This window comes from Myxine glutinosa, chromosome 8 (genome assembly GCF_964187855.1).
Source record: "Myxine glutinosa chromosome 8, kmMyxGlut1.1, whole genome shotgun sequence".
Classification (NCBI taxonomy): domain Eukaryota; kingdom Metazoa; phylum Chordata; class Myxini; order Myxiniformes; family Myxinidae; genus Myxine; species Myxine glutinosa.
Window position 1 is genome coordinate 109,730,458 of NC_136268.1, and position 13,037 is coordinate 109,743,494.

At 47.6% G+C, this 13,037-nt stretch overlaps 1 protein-coding gene across 1 annotated transcript in view; it reads left to right on the top strand.

The window, feature by feature from the left end:
• LOC137432836 (WD repeat and FYVE domain-containing protein 3) overlaps positions 1 to 13,037 on the top strand; it is a 223,909-nt gene that overhangs the window by 34,237 nt on the left and 176,635 nt on the right. Inside the window, exon 2 of the mRNA XM_068125081.2 lies at positions 10,544 to 10,848. Coding sequence (XP_067981182.2) covers positions 10,624 to 10,848 — 225 coding nt within the window. The 5' untranslated portion in view covers positions 10,544 to 10,623. The remainder of the gene's footprint in view (positions 1 to 10,543; positions 10,849 to 13,037) is intronic.

A 13,037-nucleotide genomic window follows, 5' to 3' on the forward strand; every position in this document is an offset into this window, starting at 1 on the left:
ACTCATACACTGCTCCACACACCTGTCCAGTTCTCACACAGCATCATCTCATCTAACTACTCCCCTCTGAAACTTGCGCTTCCCAGTCGCCCCTTTAAACTATTGCGCTCCCTCGTCATTATAATCCACACTAATCTACCTGCGTCCCCCACTACAGGTATCAGTCACTACCTAAACTTAACGTCACCTAATGTCATCTTCGCTAGATCCCTACACACAATATCCTAACCCACCCGGGCTAGTTTTCACTGCCATACACCCCATAAACTATAGCGCATTTGCCCCCACTTTGTGAGGGATGGTGGATTGGCCATCCCACCACATCGGGCATCTCCCACTACCAATTTTGCGCATCAAATTTCAACAAATCAAAAATTTGCCAATCACTACCCATCTGCCAATCATTACTGCCAATCCTTTGCCAATCATCAAATTTTGTTTTTTTCTAATTTCGGGGCCAAAACACTATCCTCGTCATTACAGTCTACTTATTAGATCCTCTCGGTGCGCAAATTCACGTCTACAGCCCGGCTTCGTACAGCCAAGCCATGAATGCGGGTTGTTTGGTGCCAGCGGCTGGATACGTCCCGCATTCGGTGCAGGGAAGGAGATTTACCCGGGCCGAGATCCCACGCACCATCTCGGCACGGAGCCATCCTATGGCCCGATCTCGACCTGCCGGAATGCCTCAACAAAAAGTGGTCGCCATGACGACCCTTCCTATCGGGCTGCCCGCTCCGCCTCGTGGAGCACGGACGCGGCCGTTCCAAGCGAGGCCCAGCGTGGATCGCGTACGGCGGTCCTTTCGAACCCGCCGTGGCTCGGATCCCCGCTGGTTCTCGCGGCACGCGAAGCCCAGCACGCACCGAGGGCCCGATTCGGCTATAAGTCGCTCTAACCGCTAACCCGGTTACCGTCGATGCTTCACCTGCATGCTTACATGCATACGCTACCCCTTTCTTGCTCATACCTCCAGCTGTTCCCATGCTCCTCGTACCTTTCCTTACACACCTCGGTACACTCATTCCACTCACAGCCTTGGTCACACACCTGACCACCGAACACTTTGGCACACATTCGTTGTTCGCACACCTCACCAACACACCTCTTCGCGCCCCCTCCTCGGTCACCTCCTCTGTGACAATCACAGGTGTGCTCTCTCCCGCACACCCAACCACGTGCCTCACGACCAACTCAAGTGTGCATTCCCACACACGCTCTACCATTCCAGGTGTGCATCCTTCCATGCCAGGTGTACATCCTCGCTCACCTGTCACAACCAACTCACGCTCCATGTCACTCTCACTACTCTCACCTCCACTCTCGGTCGCGCACTCACCCTTACTCTCGACAGCGCACTCTTTCCTCATGCACCTGTCCGTTACACACCTTTCTCGCGCACACTCTCCCGTTACACCCTCTGTAACACTCACCACAGGTGTACACTCTTCCTTACTTTTGACAGCGCACTCTTTCCCCATGCACCTGTCCGTCACACATCTTTCTCGCACACCCTCTCCCGTTACATCCTCTGTAACACTCACCACAGGCGTGCATTCTCCCTTTACACCCTCCGTAACACTCCTCACTACGCGCTTCCATGTGCTCCCTCGCACACGTGCTACGACCGACTCGCTCTCGACAGCACCCTCACTCCTTGGCACGCACTTTTTCCTCACACACCCCAGGGTCGGACTTTCTGGCACACCTCCTTTTTCGCACACCAGACCTGTCGCACACTTCACCAACGGCCTCTCACGAACACCCGGGTCCATCTCGACCCCCAAGCTTCTTAAATCACCTGGCGCATCATACGCACGACCATATTGGTCACCACTTACACCGGGTCCTCTTCCTCTTCGCTTCTCCTGCATCACCTGCGAATCCCTCATCCGGTTAATGAGCACATCATCACGATCCGAACACAGACTTTGGACCAATTCTTTTACTTCCTCTTTTATCTCTTTCTTATCCCCTCTCCGTCGCTTCTTAATTTCGCTCACCCCTTCTTCCACTTCTTCTAATTTCTGCTTCACCTCTTTTATTTCCCGGTACGTCTCCTCAAGTTCGTCCTCTAAGGCTACCGTGACCGTTTCCATGTGCGTCCTCACCTGCCGGTCCTTCGTCTCCATTACCTCTGTCACCTCGTCCAACCTCGTTGTCAGTCCCTCACGTACCATCTGACATTCCCTCTTCGTCGCTATCAAGTCGTCTTTTAGTTCTTTCTGTGTCGCTTTTAACCCTCCTAGTACCGCAGTGTTCCTTTGTACCTGCTCCACTAACTCAGTCTGTCCCACCATCAGCTGTTCCACCTCCTGCGTCAGGTCCTCTATGCCCCCTTGTAACATTACAGTCCCCTTTCTCACCTCCTTCTCCATGCGCTCCTTACAGTGCCTCACCTCCTCACGCACTCCTCCGACCTCCTCACTCACACCTCTTCTGATCTCTTCTCCCATCACTTGCATCTCCTGCCCAGATGCCACCCTCATCTGCTCCATTTCCTCCCTGTGAGCATCCAGTTTAGTTTCTACCCCCATTCTGACCCCCTCTATCTGCTGCCCCATTTTTTAAACTTCCCTTTCCGCTTGGTCCCTCATGTCCCTCAATTTGCCTTCCATACTGTTTTCTAACCCCTCTAACCCCTTTTGCATCCCTTCCATTTGATTCTCTTGAGCGGCCATTCTGTTTTCTACCCCCATTAACCCCTCCTGTATTTCCCCTAATCTATTGTCTAATCCCTCTATTCTACTCCCTAACCCTCCGATCTGGGCCCCCATGTCCGCCCTCAATTTCTCGCTATTGGACCCCATGTCCTCCCTCAATTTCTCGCTATTGGACCCCATGTCCTCCCTCAATTTCTCGCTATTGGACCCCATCCTTTGTTCTAACCATTGGCTATTGGCCCCCATGTCCTCTCTCATTTTCTCGCTATTCTGGGCCATAAGGGCCTTCATTTGTATTTTAAAAAGGTCCAAATCTACCAGCGGCGCTACTACGGTCGCGGGCGCGGTCGCCGTGGCCATGTGCGAGGTGCCATTTTGTGCGCCCGTAACCTCGTGCGCGAGGACGCCATTTTGCGACCCTGCCACCCTCACTGCTTCGCTCTCCTCATGTCCCTCAATTTGGTCCTGGATCGACCCTGCCTCACTCTCCTCTACCGGAACCCAGCCGTCTTGATCTGCCATAGCGCGACTTTCAAAATTCGGGTTTTTATTTTTGTAAAACAAAATCAAATTTCGCCGTTAATAATTTCGAGCGCGTGAAGCGCGCTTCGGGTCCGATCTCACTCCTCGACACCAATTGTTGCGGATCGCGGACGGATGTTATATTGACCGAGCGGTGGTGTATTACCGCGTCCGAACAGTTACTCCCCGATTAGAACCCGATCCCGCCCAACTCACCCGATTCCACTCGAACGTTGGCCGAATCGCGCTACGCTAAATCAATGATGGAAAGGACACAACGGCTGGGATAAATGAAACGACACAAGAGGTACAGTTCTCAAGACCTCTGGAGGAGGATATAATTGGTGATGCAGAAAAGGGGTAGATTACAAGGTAAGAGGTAAAGCACAGAAAAGATGGGCACTTAGACACAGTCTTATCTATTCCCGACAGACCACAGACAAACGGAACAAGACTGACTTACACGGGGATTGATGGCAGGGAAGGACAGGCAGTCGATAGCACAAGGTGCACCTTGGCTCAGGGGCAGAATCAAACACGGTCGGGTCCAGAGATGCGGGGAGGTATTGCAGCGCTCGGAGGTGGCGTCTTCTCTCTCCAAGCTGAGGGCGCCTCTGACGTCACCTCCCTCTTCCTGCGCATGCTCAGCGGGGAGTGACACGCCCTCGGCTCGTTGGCTCCGCCCCAGATGGAATCGGTCCGCCGCTTCTATTGGGTGCGGGGGGTTACCGGGCTCCGCCCTTGACGAGGAGCTGACAGCGAGCCCCTGCGTGGTAACCCCGTCGGAGCACATGTTCAATGGCGGCTAACCAAGCCGGAGTGAGGACGCACACTCCCCGCGCCGCCGCCGCTGTTGTTGTTGTTGTTGTTGTTGTACCATGAGGAAGAGCTGCGGGGAGGTATTGGGAGGTCCTAAACTTTCTAACGGTGCCATACAATCACATTCTGGTGCAACGAAGAGTCAGAATTAATGGAAACGAGTCCTTAACTGACATAGACTAAGAATAACTAGCAAGATGTCCTATAGTTGTCTACGTGAGATGCGGTGGACCTGGATGCGACATTTAATGGGGGAAATAGGGGAAGGTCGGGTCTACAGAGTGTTGTTTACAGACAATGGGACTAGGGAATGGGGGATTGGGGATAGTTGGGAAGTATTGGGGAAATAGGGGAATATTTACAAGCGGATATGGATGGAGGCCAATCTCATATCCGCAACAATATATATATATATATATATATATATATATATATATATATATATATATATATATATATATACTGTATATATATATATATATATATATATATATTTCATTTTCTTGGATTTCTGAATTGTTGATTATTTATTTCAGATATGTTTTTTTGAAAGTTGGTTGTATGGTTCAACCTTTAAAACAGACCAAAAAGGATGGATATTTCCACCTTAGCATTGTTGTTTTTGGTGAGCCTCAACTTCTGTCAACTGGTGTACTGACAAAAATTCAGTGTTCAGTTAAAATATACCAAACTCACTTTTGAAGACTTCGTCATGTCGGTAACACTGCGGGAATGTATGATAAAAGTGCAGTTGTGACACAGAGATAACCATAATCAGTTGGGCTGTTTATTGTTTCCCACCCCAACCTGTGCCTCATGATGCTGGGATCTCAATTTCAAATCGTACACTACCGGTCAAAAGTTTTAGAACACCTCAATTTTTCCAGTTATTATTGAATTTTAATGCGGGAAAGGGGGTTAACAAGGAGAGATGCAGAAAATAGGGCAAGATGGAGAAGATTGTCACGGGGACCGCAAGGCTAACCCCTGCTCTAGCAGGGAAAATGCCCTTAAAATGCATGTTGTTGTTGTTTGTTATTGAAATTTAAGCAATTCAAGTCCAGTGAATAACCTGAAATGGTACAAAGGTAAGCAGTAAACTGCTCGAGGTAAAAAAAAAAGTTTAGGTTAGCAAAAATGGGAAATTAATGTGAATTGCACAGTTATATTGTAAAAAAAAAAGGCCTTCTTCAGGGAACAAGTACTGGGTTAACAACTTACAGCTGTTCTGCAGTAATGTAAGTAAATTAAGCCTTGAAAGTTGCTGCAAACAATTCCTACAGGTGTCCCAACCTCTGCTGATTACTTGAATACAAACCCCCTGTCTGTATAAAAGCAGTATTGGAACAGACTGTTATTGCACCCTCTGAAGCATTATTTGGACAATATTGCACTGCAGGAAGTAGTATATTGGAAACTGGAGGAAACTCTGACAGGAAGAGGTCTGGCCGACCCAACTCCACAACAGAATCAGAAGACAAGTTTCTGAGAGTCAACAGCTTGCGTGATAGGCGGCTCACAGGACAACAGCTTCAAGCACAGCTTAACACTGGTCGAAGTAAGCAAGTCTCAGTTTCAACTGTGTAGAGAAGACTTCGAGCTGCAGGTTTGACAGGTCGAGTGGCAGTAAGAAAGCCATTGCTAAGATGGCAAAATAATAAAAAGAGACTTGCCCGGGCCATGAAGCACCGCCAGTGGACTACTGAAGACTGGAAGAAGGTCTTATGGACCGATGAATCAAAATTTGAAATCTTTGGTTCATCACGCAGGGTTTTTGTACGCCGTCGAGTAGGCGAAAGGATGGTTCCTCAGTCTATGACACCAACTGTCAAACATGGAGGAGGAAGCGTGATGGGCTGGGGCTCTTTTGCTGGATCCAGAGTCCAGCAATCGAATCGAATCTCTGAACTGATGTTGGACAGATGTATAGAGGATGAAAAGTGATGAAAGTAGGAAGTGTTTGTGTCTGCAGTGTCCAAATAATAATAACATTGTCAAACTGCTCACTTGGAACATGTTTTAACAATGTGATTTTGGTGTTTAATTTGCTTGCTTTGATGTTTTTATTTTATTTTATCTATATATATAAAACACAGTTTGTGTGTGTGTAATGTTACCGATAGACTCCGAAACGGAGAGGCTCACGTGCTTGATATTTGGCATAGACATGGCCATTGAGCCTGGGACGAACATGGCCGAGACAATATTTGACGAGATCCATATTTTTTATTCATATTTACCTCAGCGCATTTCAGCGAAGTACCCGCTAATCTCGGCCAGTGCGAGCAGCTCGCTGATTCGCTCAGAGCGATCACGTGATGTTCCATCCCGTCACACGTCACACGTTTGCACGTAATTCAGGGCGAAAAGCCATTGCGTTTTTCACCTTTATGCGACCGTGTTTTGTGTCGATTTTGTGCGATATGAATTAAATTTTAATTCATATTTCGTGTTTACGAATTCGAATACGAAGGATTTCCCCTTTCCCCTTTCGATTTCGAATACGAATCGAATACGAGCTTGAGTCGAGAGGGCGAATGTACGGGTTGGGAATGTACGGGTCTCCCCTCCCCCACCCGGCAATGCCGGGTACTTCTGCGAGGATCACGTGATGTTCCAACTTTGCCGCCATAATCTCACAGTTATGCGTTCACACGTAATTCAGTTTTTTCACATTTCAGCGAGGAACATTGCCATTCACACCACATAGGTTTTTTTTCACTTTCATCTGATATTTGTGATTTATTTCAAACAAACTGTATTTCCCATCTACACGGCCATGTATTCCCATTAACGTTATGTAAAGTACATAAATTGTGTGGATTACATCATTTGTGGATGTGATCAATTGCCAGTAACCATCTATATCCCTCCCCTCCCCTTCCCTCCTCCCCCTCCCTCCCGCTCCCCCTCCCTTTCCCCCCTCCCCCCCCCTACCCTTCACCCTCCCTTCCCCCTCCACCCTACCCTCTCCCCTTCCCCCCTCCCCTTTCCCCTCCCCTCCCCTCCCTTTCCCCCATGCCCCTCCCTTTCCCCCCTACCCCTTCCTTTCACACCCTAACCCCTTCCCCATCCCCCTCCCCCTCCCCCCTCCCCTCCCCTCCCCCTCCCCCTCCCTTTCCCCCATGCTCCTCCCTTTCCCCCCCTACCCCTTCCTTTCTGCCCTACCCCTTCCCCCCTCCCCCTCCCACTCCCCCCTCCCCCTCCCCCTCCCCCCTCCCACTCCCCCCTCCCCCCTCCCCTCCCCCACCCCCTTGCCCTCCCCCCACCCCCCTTGCCCTCCCCCTCCCCCTCCCCCCACCCTCCCACTCCTCTCCACCTCCCATCCCTCCCCCTCCCCCTCCCCCTCCCCCCTCTCCCCCCTCCCCCCTCCCCGCCTCCCTCCCCCCTCCCCCACCCCCTCCCCCCCCTCTTCTCCCCTGGCCCCCTCCCTCTCCTCCTCCGTTCCCCTCCCCTCCCCTTCCTCCTCCCCTCCTCTCCCCCGCCCCGGCAATGCCGGGTACTTCTGCTAGTTTTCTATAAAAGTGCTTTTGGTCTCTCGGCATGATTAGGAATGTGTCCTTCGGGCTTTTATAGACAAACCGGTTAGCTGTTGAAGGGAAATTCAGGCACGTTTTAAACTCCTGATTATACATATGGTGAAATTCCAAAAGCATGATGTATTTTTCGAGGCTGGATTTTTGGTCTCCCCTCCTGTATGGAACCTTTTTGTATTGGTGGGGTGATTCATGTTGGTGGATAGTCTAATTATGTATTTTTATTATCTTCTATATCAATAAAAGGACACAGAATATGTCTGTGTCTGTTGTAGTTTTATTTTTCTCATTGCGTCGCACGTCACCAAACTTCTTAGGCAAAACCAAGTTGCCTTGTTGAAGGTGGAGGTGCAAAGCTGAAGGTTTGCCTTGAGTGCCTAATGCACTTGCCCTGATGCAGCACAGTACCAGGCAGCTCCTCACCACATACAATGCTTTCACCCGCAGCTCAAAGGAATACTGCTCTCCCCTCTGAGCTGGTGCTTCTGCCTTCGTGAAAGGCTGGGATTTTCGTGTGTGTGGTGAGGGCTGGGCTGGTGCTCCTTCCTCCTTAAGCTCATGAAACTGACCTCGGCTTCACGCTGTTGAAACCAAAGCTTTCAGAATCATTGGAATCTCCCGTGATGAAGCTGATTCTGAGGGCCTTTCTCTCTCTCACCACAGGCATGTTGGTGGTCTTTCTGTCTTCTACTGACTCCTCTCCGGCCTTGCTCCCCCAGCTCTGTCTGTGCTCTGTTTCCCAAATATTCCTTCAGGACGCACAAGATCTGCCAGCAACCCTCTTCGAGTGAAACTGCCAAAATCAAGACTCTCTGCTCACCTTCACTCTTTCATCCCTCTTTTTTCCCACATATGGACCAAACTCACACACTCTCTTCAATCCCACTCCTCCCTCCAGGTCTTTAAAACAGCTCTTCACCACCATCTCTTATCTTCCCCCATCCAAAACCTTGATCTTTTCGACCCTAGTTAAAACACCCAAAACTGCCTTTTTCAATCTCCGACTCATTCCTGAAATGCTAGTAGTGTTCATTCGCTTTCTACCATGTACGCTTACCCCCCCAGCCCTCTCCCTTCCACAGATCTACCGACGTCTCTGTTCTCTAATGTTGTTGTAATGTTGTCTCTGTTCTCTCTCTCTCTCCCCACTCTTGTCTCTTGCTCCCTTTATTGTATGTTTTATGTGTCCGTGCATATTTTCCTGTTTAATGTGATTTCTCTTACATGAGCCTCGAATCTGTATACAAAAAAAAATAAAAAATAAAAATAAAATCATTATTCATCATGTTCATGTTTTTTGTTGTTGTTGTTAGTGTTTTTTTTCTTTTTATCTTTCCATATTCTGTATCTATCTGTTGTTTTCCTTTCCTTATTTATTTTCAAGTGGAAGTGTTTGTTTTGTTGCTGTTGTTATATGGCATTCCCTCAGCTCACAAAGCATAGGCTTGTGCATTCGGTTTTGTATCAAGTCCTTTTTAGCCGCGTCGCAAGACGCTGGTCATAGAGTGCCCTCTGCTGTTGTTGTTGTTGTTGTTCTTCTTCTTGTTCTTCTTGTTCTTGCAGAGAAGACAAAACCTCAAAGCTCCACCCATTCTGGGAACCATAGCTCCACCCATTGTGGGAGAGGCTTCATATAAACAAATATCCACCATTTTATTAACTCGCATAGCTTTGAGGCCTGTTTTGTAGGCCCGTGGTGTCTTCCTCTCTCACACAGTTTTATTTCAAATCAAATTCGATATATCATTTCATTTTTCACAGTCGCTAACATAGTTTTAGACTCGGTTGAAAAAAAACGGGAAGAAAATCCGATGGAAGTTGCCCTTTATAGAACGAAATGAATTCTCAAAGGCCTGTAACTTCAAGTCCATTGAGATATATTTTTTTTAAATCGCGGCATGGTCAGTCATACACCGCCCGAAATAAGAGACGGGAAAATGCCGAGATATATATATATTTTGTTTAAATCGCGGCATGGTCAGTCATACACTGCCTGAAATAACAGACGGGAAAATGCCGAGATATATTAAAAATTCGTCCATTTGATGACAATCGTCACGATGAAATATTTAATTTATACGTCGTCACAATAATGTGGAGAGAGGAGCATAGCTTCGTTCACGTGTCGCCACATACGGGAAATTGCCGAGATATATATATTTTAAATCGCGGCATGGTCAGTCATACACCGCCTGAAATAACAGACGGGAAAATGCCAAGATATATTAAAAATTCGTCCATTTGATGACAATCGTCACGATGAAATATTTAATTTATACGTCGTCACAATAATGTGGAGAGAGGAGCATAGCTTCGTTCACGTGTCGCTACACACGAGAAATTGCCGAGATATATTTTTTTTAAATCGCGGCATGGTCAGTCATACACCGCCTGAAATAACAGACGGGAAAATGCCGAGATATATTAAAAATTCGTCGCCACACACGGGAAATTGCCGAGATATATTTTCACTTTGCACAAAAATAACATCAAGTAATCGAATCAATAGGAATGTCCTGTGCCTATAACATTGACGTTATAGGCACAGCTGCATCTAGGCATTGTGTAACATCGACGTGGCTTTTGTTTTAATTAATACTTTTTATACTTGTTTCTTGCTAAAGAGGATGTTAATTCTGTTTTTATATACATTTGATTGGTTAAAATGACATCTTGATGCTGGATCAAGAAGAACGCTGTACAGTATGACTGGTATGTGCCGAAGAATGCATTTCTGCTGTTTAACATGCCATGGATCATCGTTGCTAATAGGATTGCATTTTTTATGTTCTACCTGTGAAAATCCTGATTGATACGAGATTCCAACCCGCAAATGCTGCCTTTCCACTCACTTTAAGTGATTAATGGTTACTGTTTGAAATGTTGTTGCAAATCTATATTGCTTTGCATTGTTTGCATCACTGTAAACAGCTTTTGGTTGTGAATTTCGTTTTTGTGGTTAAATGATAATTTTTTTTATCTCTCTCTGTCATTTCTCTTTAGAATGCTGTAGGACGCACCTTGTTGGCCTAGCATGTGCACGTGCTCTTCCTCGTGCTTTGTTGCTGACTTGAGATAAAGCGATGAGTTGGGTATTTCGGCGCATCATGAGTGGTGCACACTCACGAACGCAGCATCCTGCACAGCATGACCAGGCCAGCAAGGCCTTTACTGAGCTCCAAGCAGCGATGGCCAACTTGGAACTTACAATGCAGCAGCATCAGCAGCACCAGAAAAAACAGCAACAAAAGTGTGCAAGTCGGGAGCAGTTGCAAAACATCTACAAGATGCTCACACTCTTCCAAAAGGTTACTGTTGGACACCAGTGATTTTCATCCAAAATGTTTATGAAGAACTCTCAGTAATTGTGGATATTTTGTCAAAGTTAAAACTAGCATAATGTCAGAGCACATATAGAGCTAAAACTAGTGTAATGTCAGAGCACATTTAAAAAAAAAATTGTTTACAGAATCTAGGCTTGTGTAAGAGCGAACACATTGACCATGAAAACATGCACAGACACATAAAACATACAATGAAGGGAGTGGGAGACAAGAGGGGGAGAGAGAGGGAAGCACACAAGCACAACAGCAGTAGAGAAGAGGGATGTCGGTAGATCGGTGGAAGGGGAAGGGCTGGGGAGGAGATAGGGGTAATGAACACTACCAGGAACACGACTAGTCTACTAGGAATAAAGCAAATGAACACTACCAGGAATTTCACTACTAGGAATTTTAGGAAAGAAGTTGGGGATTGAAAGAGGGTTTGGGGTGTTTTAACGGGGGTAGAAAAGATCAAGGTTTTGGATGAGGGAAGATAAGAGATGGTGGTGAACAGCTGTTTTAAAGACCTGGAGGGAGGAGAGGGGTTGAAGAGAGTGAGGCGGGAGAAAAGAGGAATGAAAGAGCGAAGGTGAGCAGAGGGTCTTGATTTTGGCAGTTTCACCAGAAGAGGGTTGCTGGCAGATCTTGTGCGACCTGCAGGAATATTTGGGGGACAGAGCACAGACGGAGCTGGGGTAGCTAGGCCGGAGATTAATCGGTAGAAGACAGAAAGACCACCAACCTGCCTGTGGTGAGTGAGTGAAAGGCCCTCGGAGTTAGCTTCATCGCGGGAGATGCCAACGATTCTGAAAACTTTCGTTTCAACAACGTGAAGCCGAGCTAGGTGTGAGGCAAGAGCAGTATTCCATTGAGCTGTGGATGAAAGCCTTGTATGTGTTGAGGAGCTCAGGTGTGCCAAGGGAGGACTTCGCACGACGGAGTATGCCCAGTCGGCGACTGGCTTTGGAGGCCAGCTTGAAAATGTGGTTTTCCCAGGAAAGATCATGGCAGATTGTGAGACCCAAAAGCTTGAGTGACAGAACTTCTTCAAGAGGATTGTTCAGAAAGTAGATGTGAAGGTTGTCCAGGCGGTCTTTACGGAGAGACAAAGTGAGAGTGTGAGATTTGTCGGATTGAAAGACATGTTCCACTTGTTTGACCAGTTTGAGATATTGTCCAGGTCTGCAGAGAGTGAAGAGGCTGCTACCTGTCGATCTGATGGATGAGGTATGGAGCGGCAGAGAGTGGAGTCATCATCAAAGAGATTGAGAGGATTTTCCAGACGGCCGGAGAGATCATTGATGAAGATCAGAAAAAGCACAGGGCCCAGAACACTGCTTTGAGGAACTCCAGCCTGAACAGGAAGGGGAGATTAGAGAATTCCTTTCAGGGCCACACGTTGACCGACCAGAAAGGAAGTCTGCAAGCCATGCGTGGAGGTTTCCATGGATACCATCGGAGGAGAGTTTGGTGAGCATGGCAGGGTGCCAGACCGTATCGAAGGCATGATATTTGTCAAGGGTGACAGCTATGATTTCCTGTTTGGCATTGAGGACCTCCATCCATTGTTGAGACAGCAGAAGCAGCATGTCCAGAGTAGAATGACCTGGTCTGAATCCAAATTGATGACCCGAGATCAAGCCATTGGAGAAGAGGAAGGATTTGATGTCAGAAGCGATGATGGATTCCATGACTTTGCTGATAATTGGGAGCAGGCTGATTGGTAGTTGCAAGGATCTATTTTTGCATCTTTTTTGTGTAAAGCGGTAATGTTGGCTGATTTCCAATCAGATGGCAGATGACCTTGAGCAAAAGGGAGTGTGAAGAGAACATAGAAAGGGTGAGATCGAGCGGCATAGCAGGATTTTAGGACCTGTGGGCTGATGCCGTCTGGTCCAGTTGCAGAATCAGAGTCGACGTTTGACAAAAACTTCTCCACCTTGTCAGGAGAGAAGGACACAGTGTCCAGGAACAGCTGGGTTTGACTGGGTAAGGTGGGTACAGAGAGAGAGGGGTTTGGGACACAATATTTTGAGGCAAACACAGAGTTGTCATTCAGCTTTTTCATGTGCGGTGTCGGCTGTGTAGCCATTTGAGGTAAGTGAGGGAATGGAGGGGGACCAAACACCAGAAACAGATTTGACCAGATGCCACCGGGATTTGGAGGAGGGAGA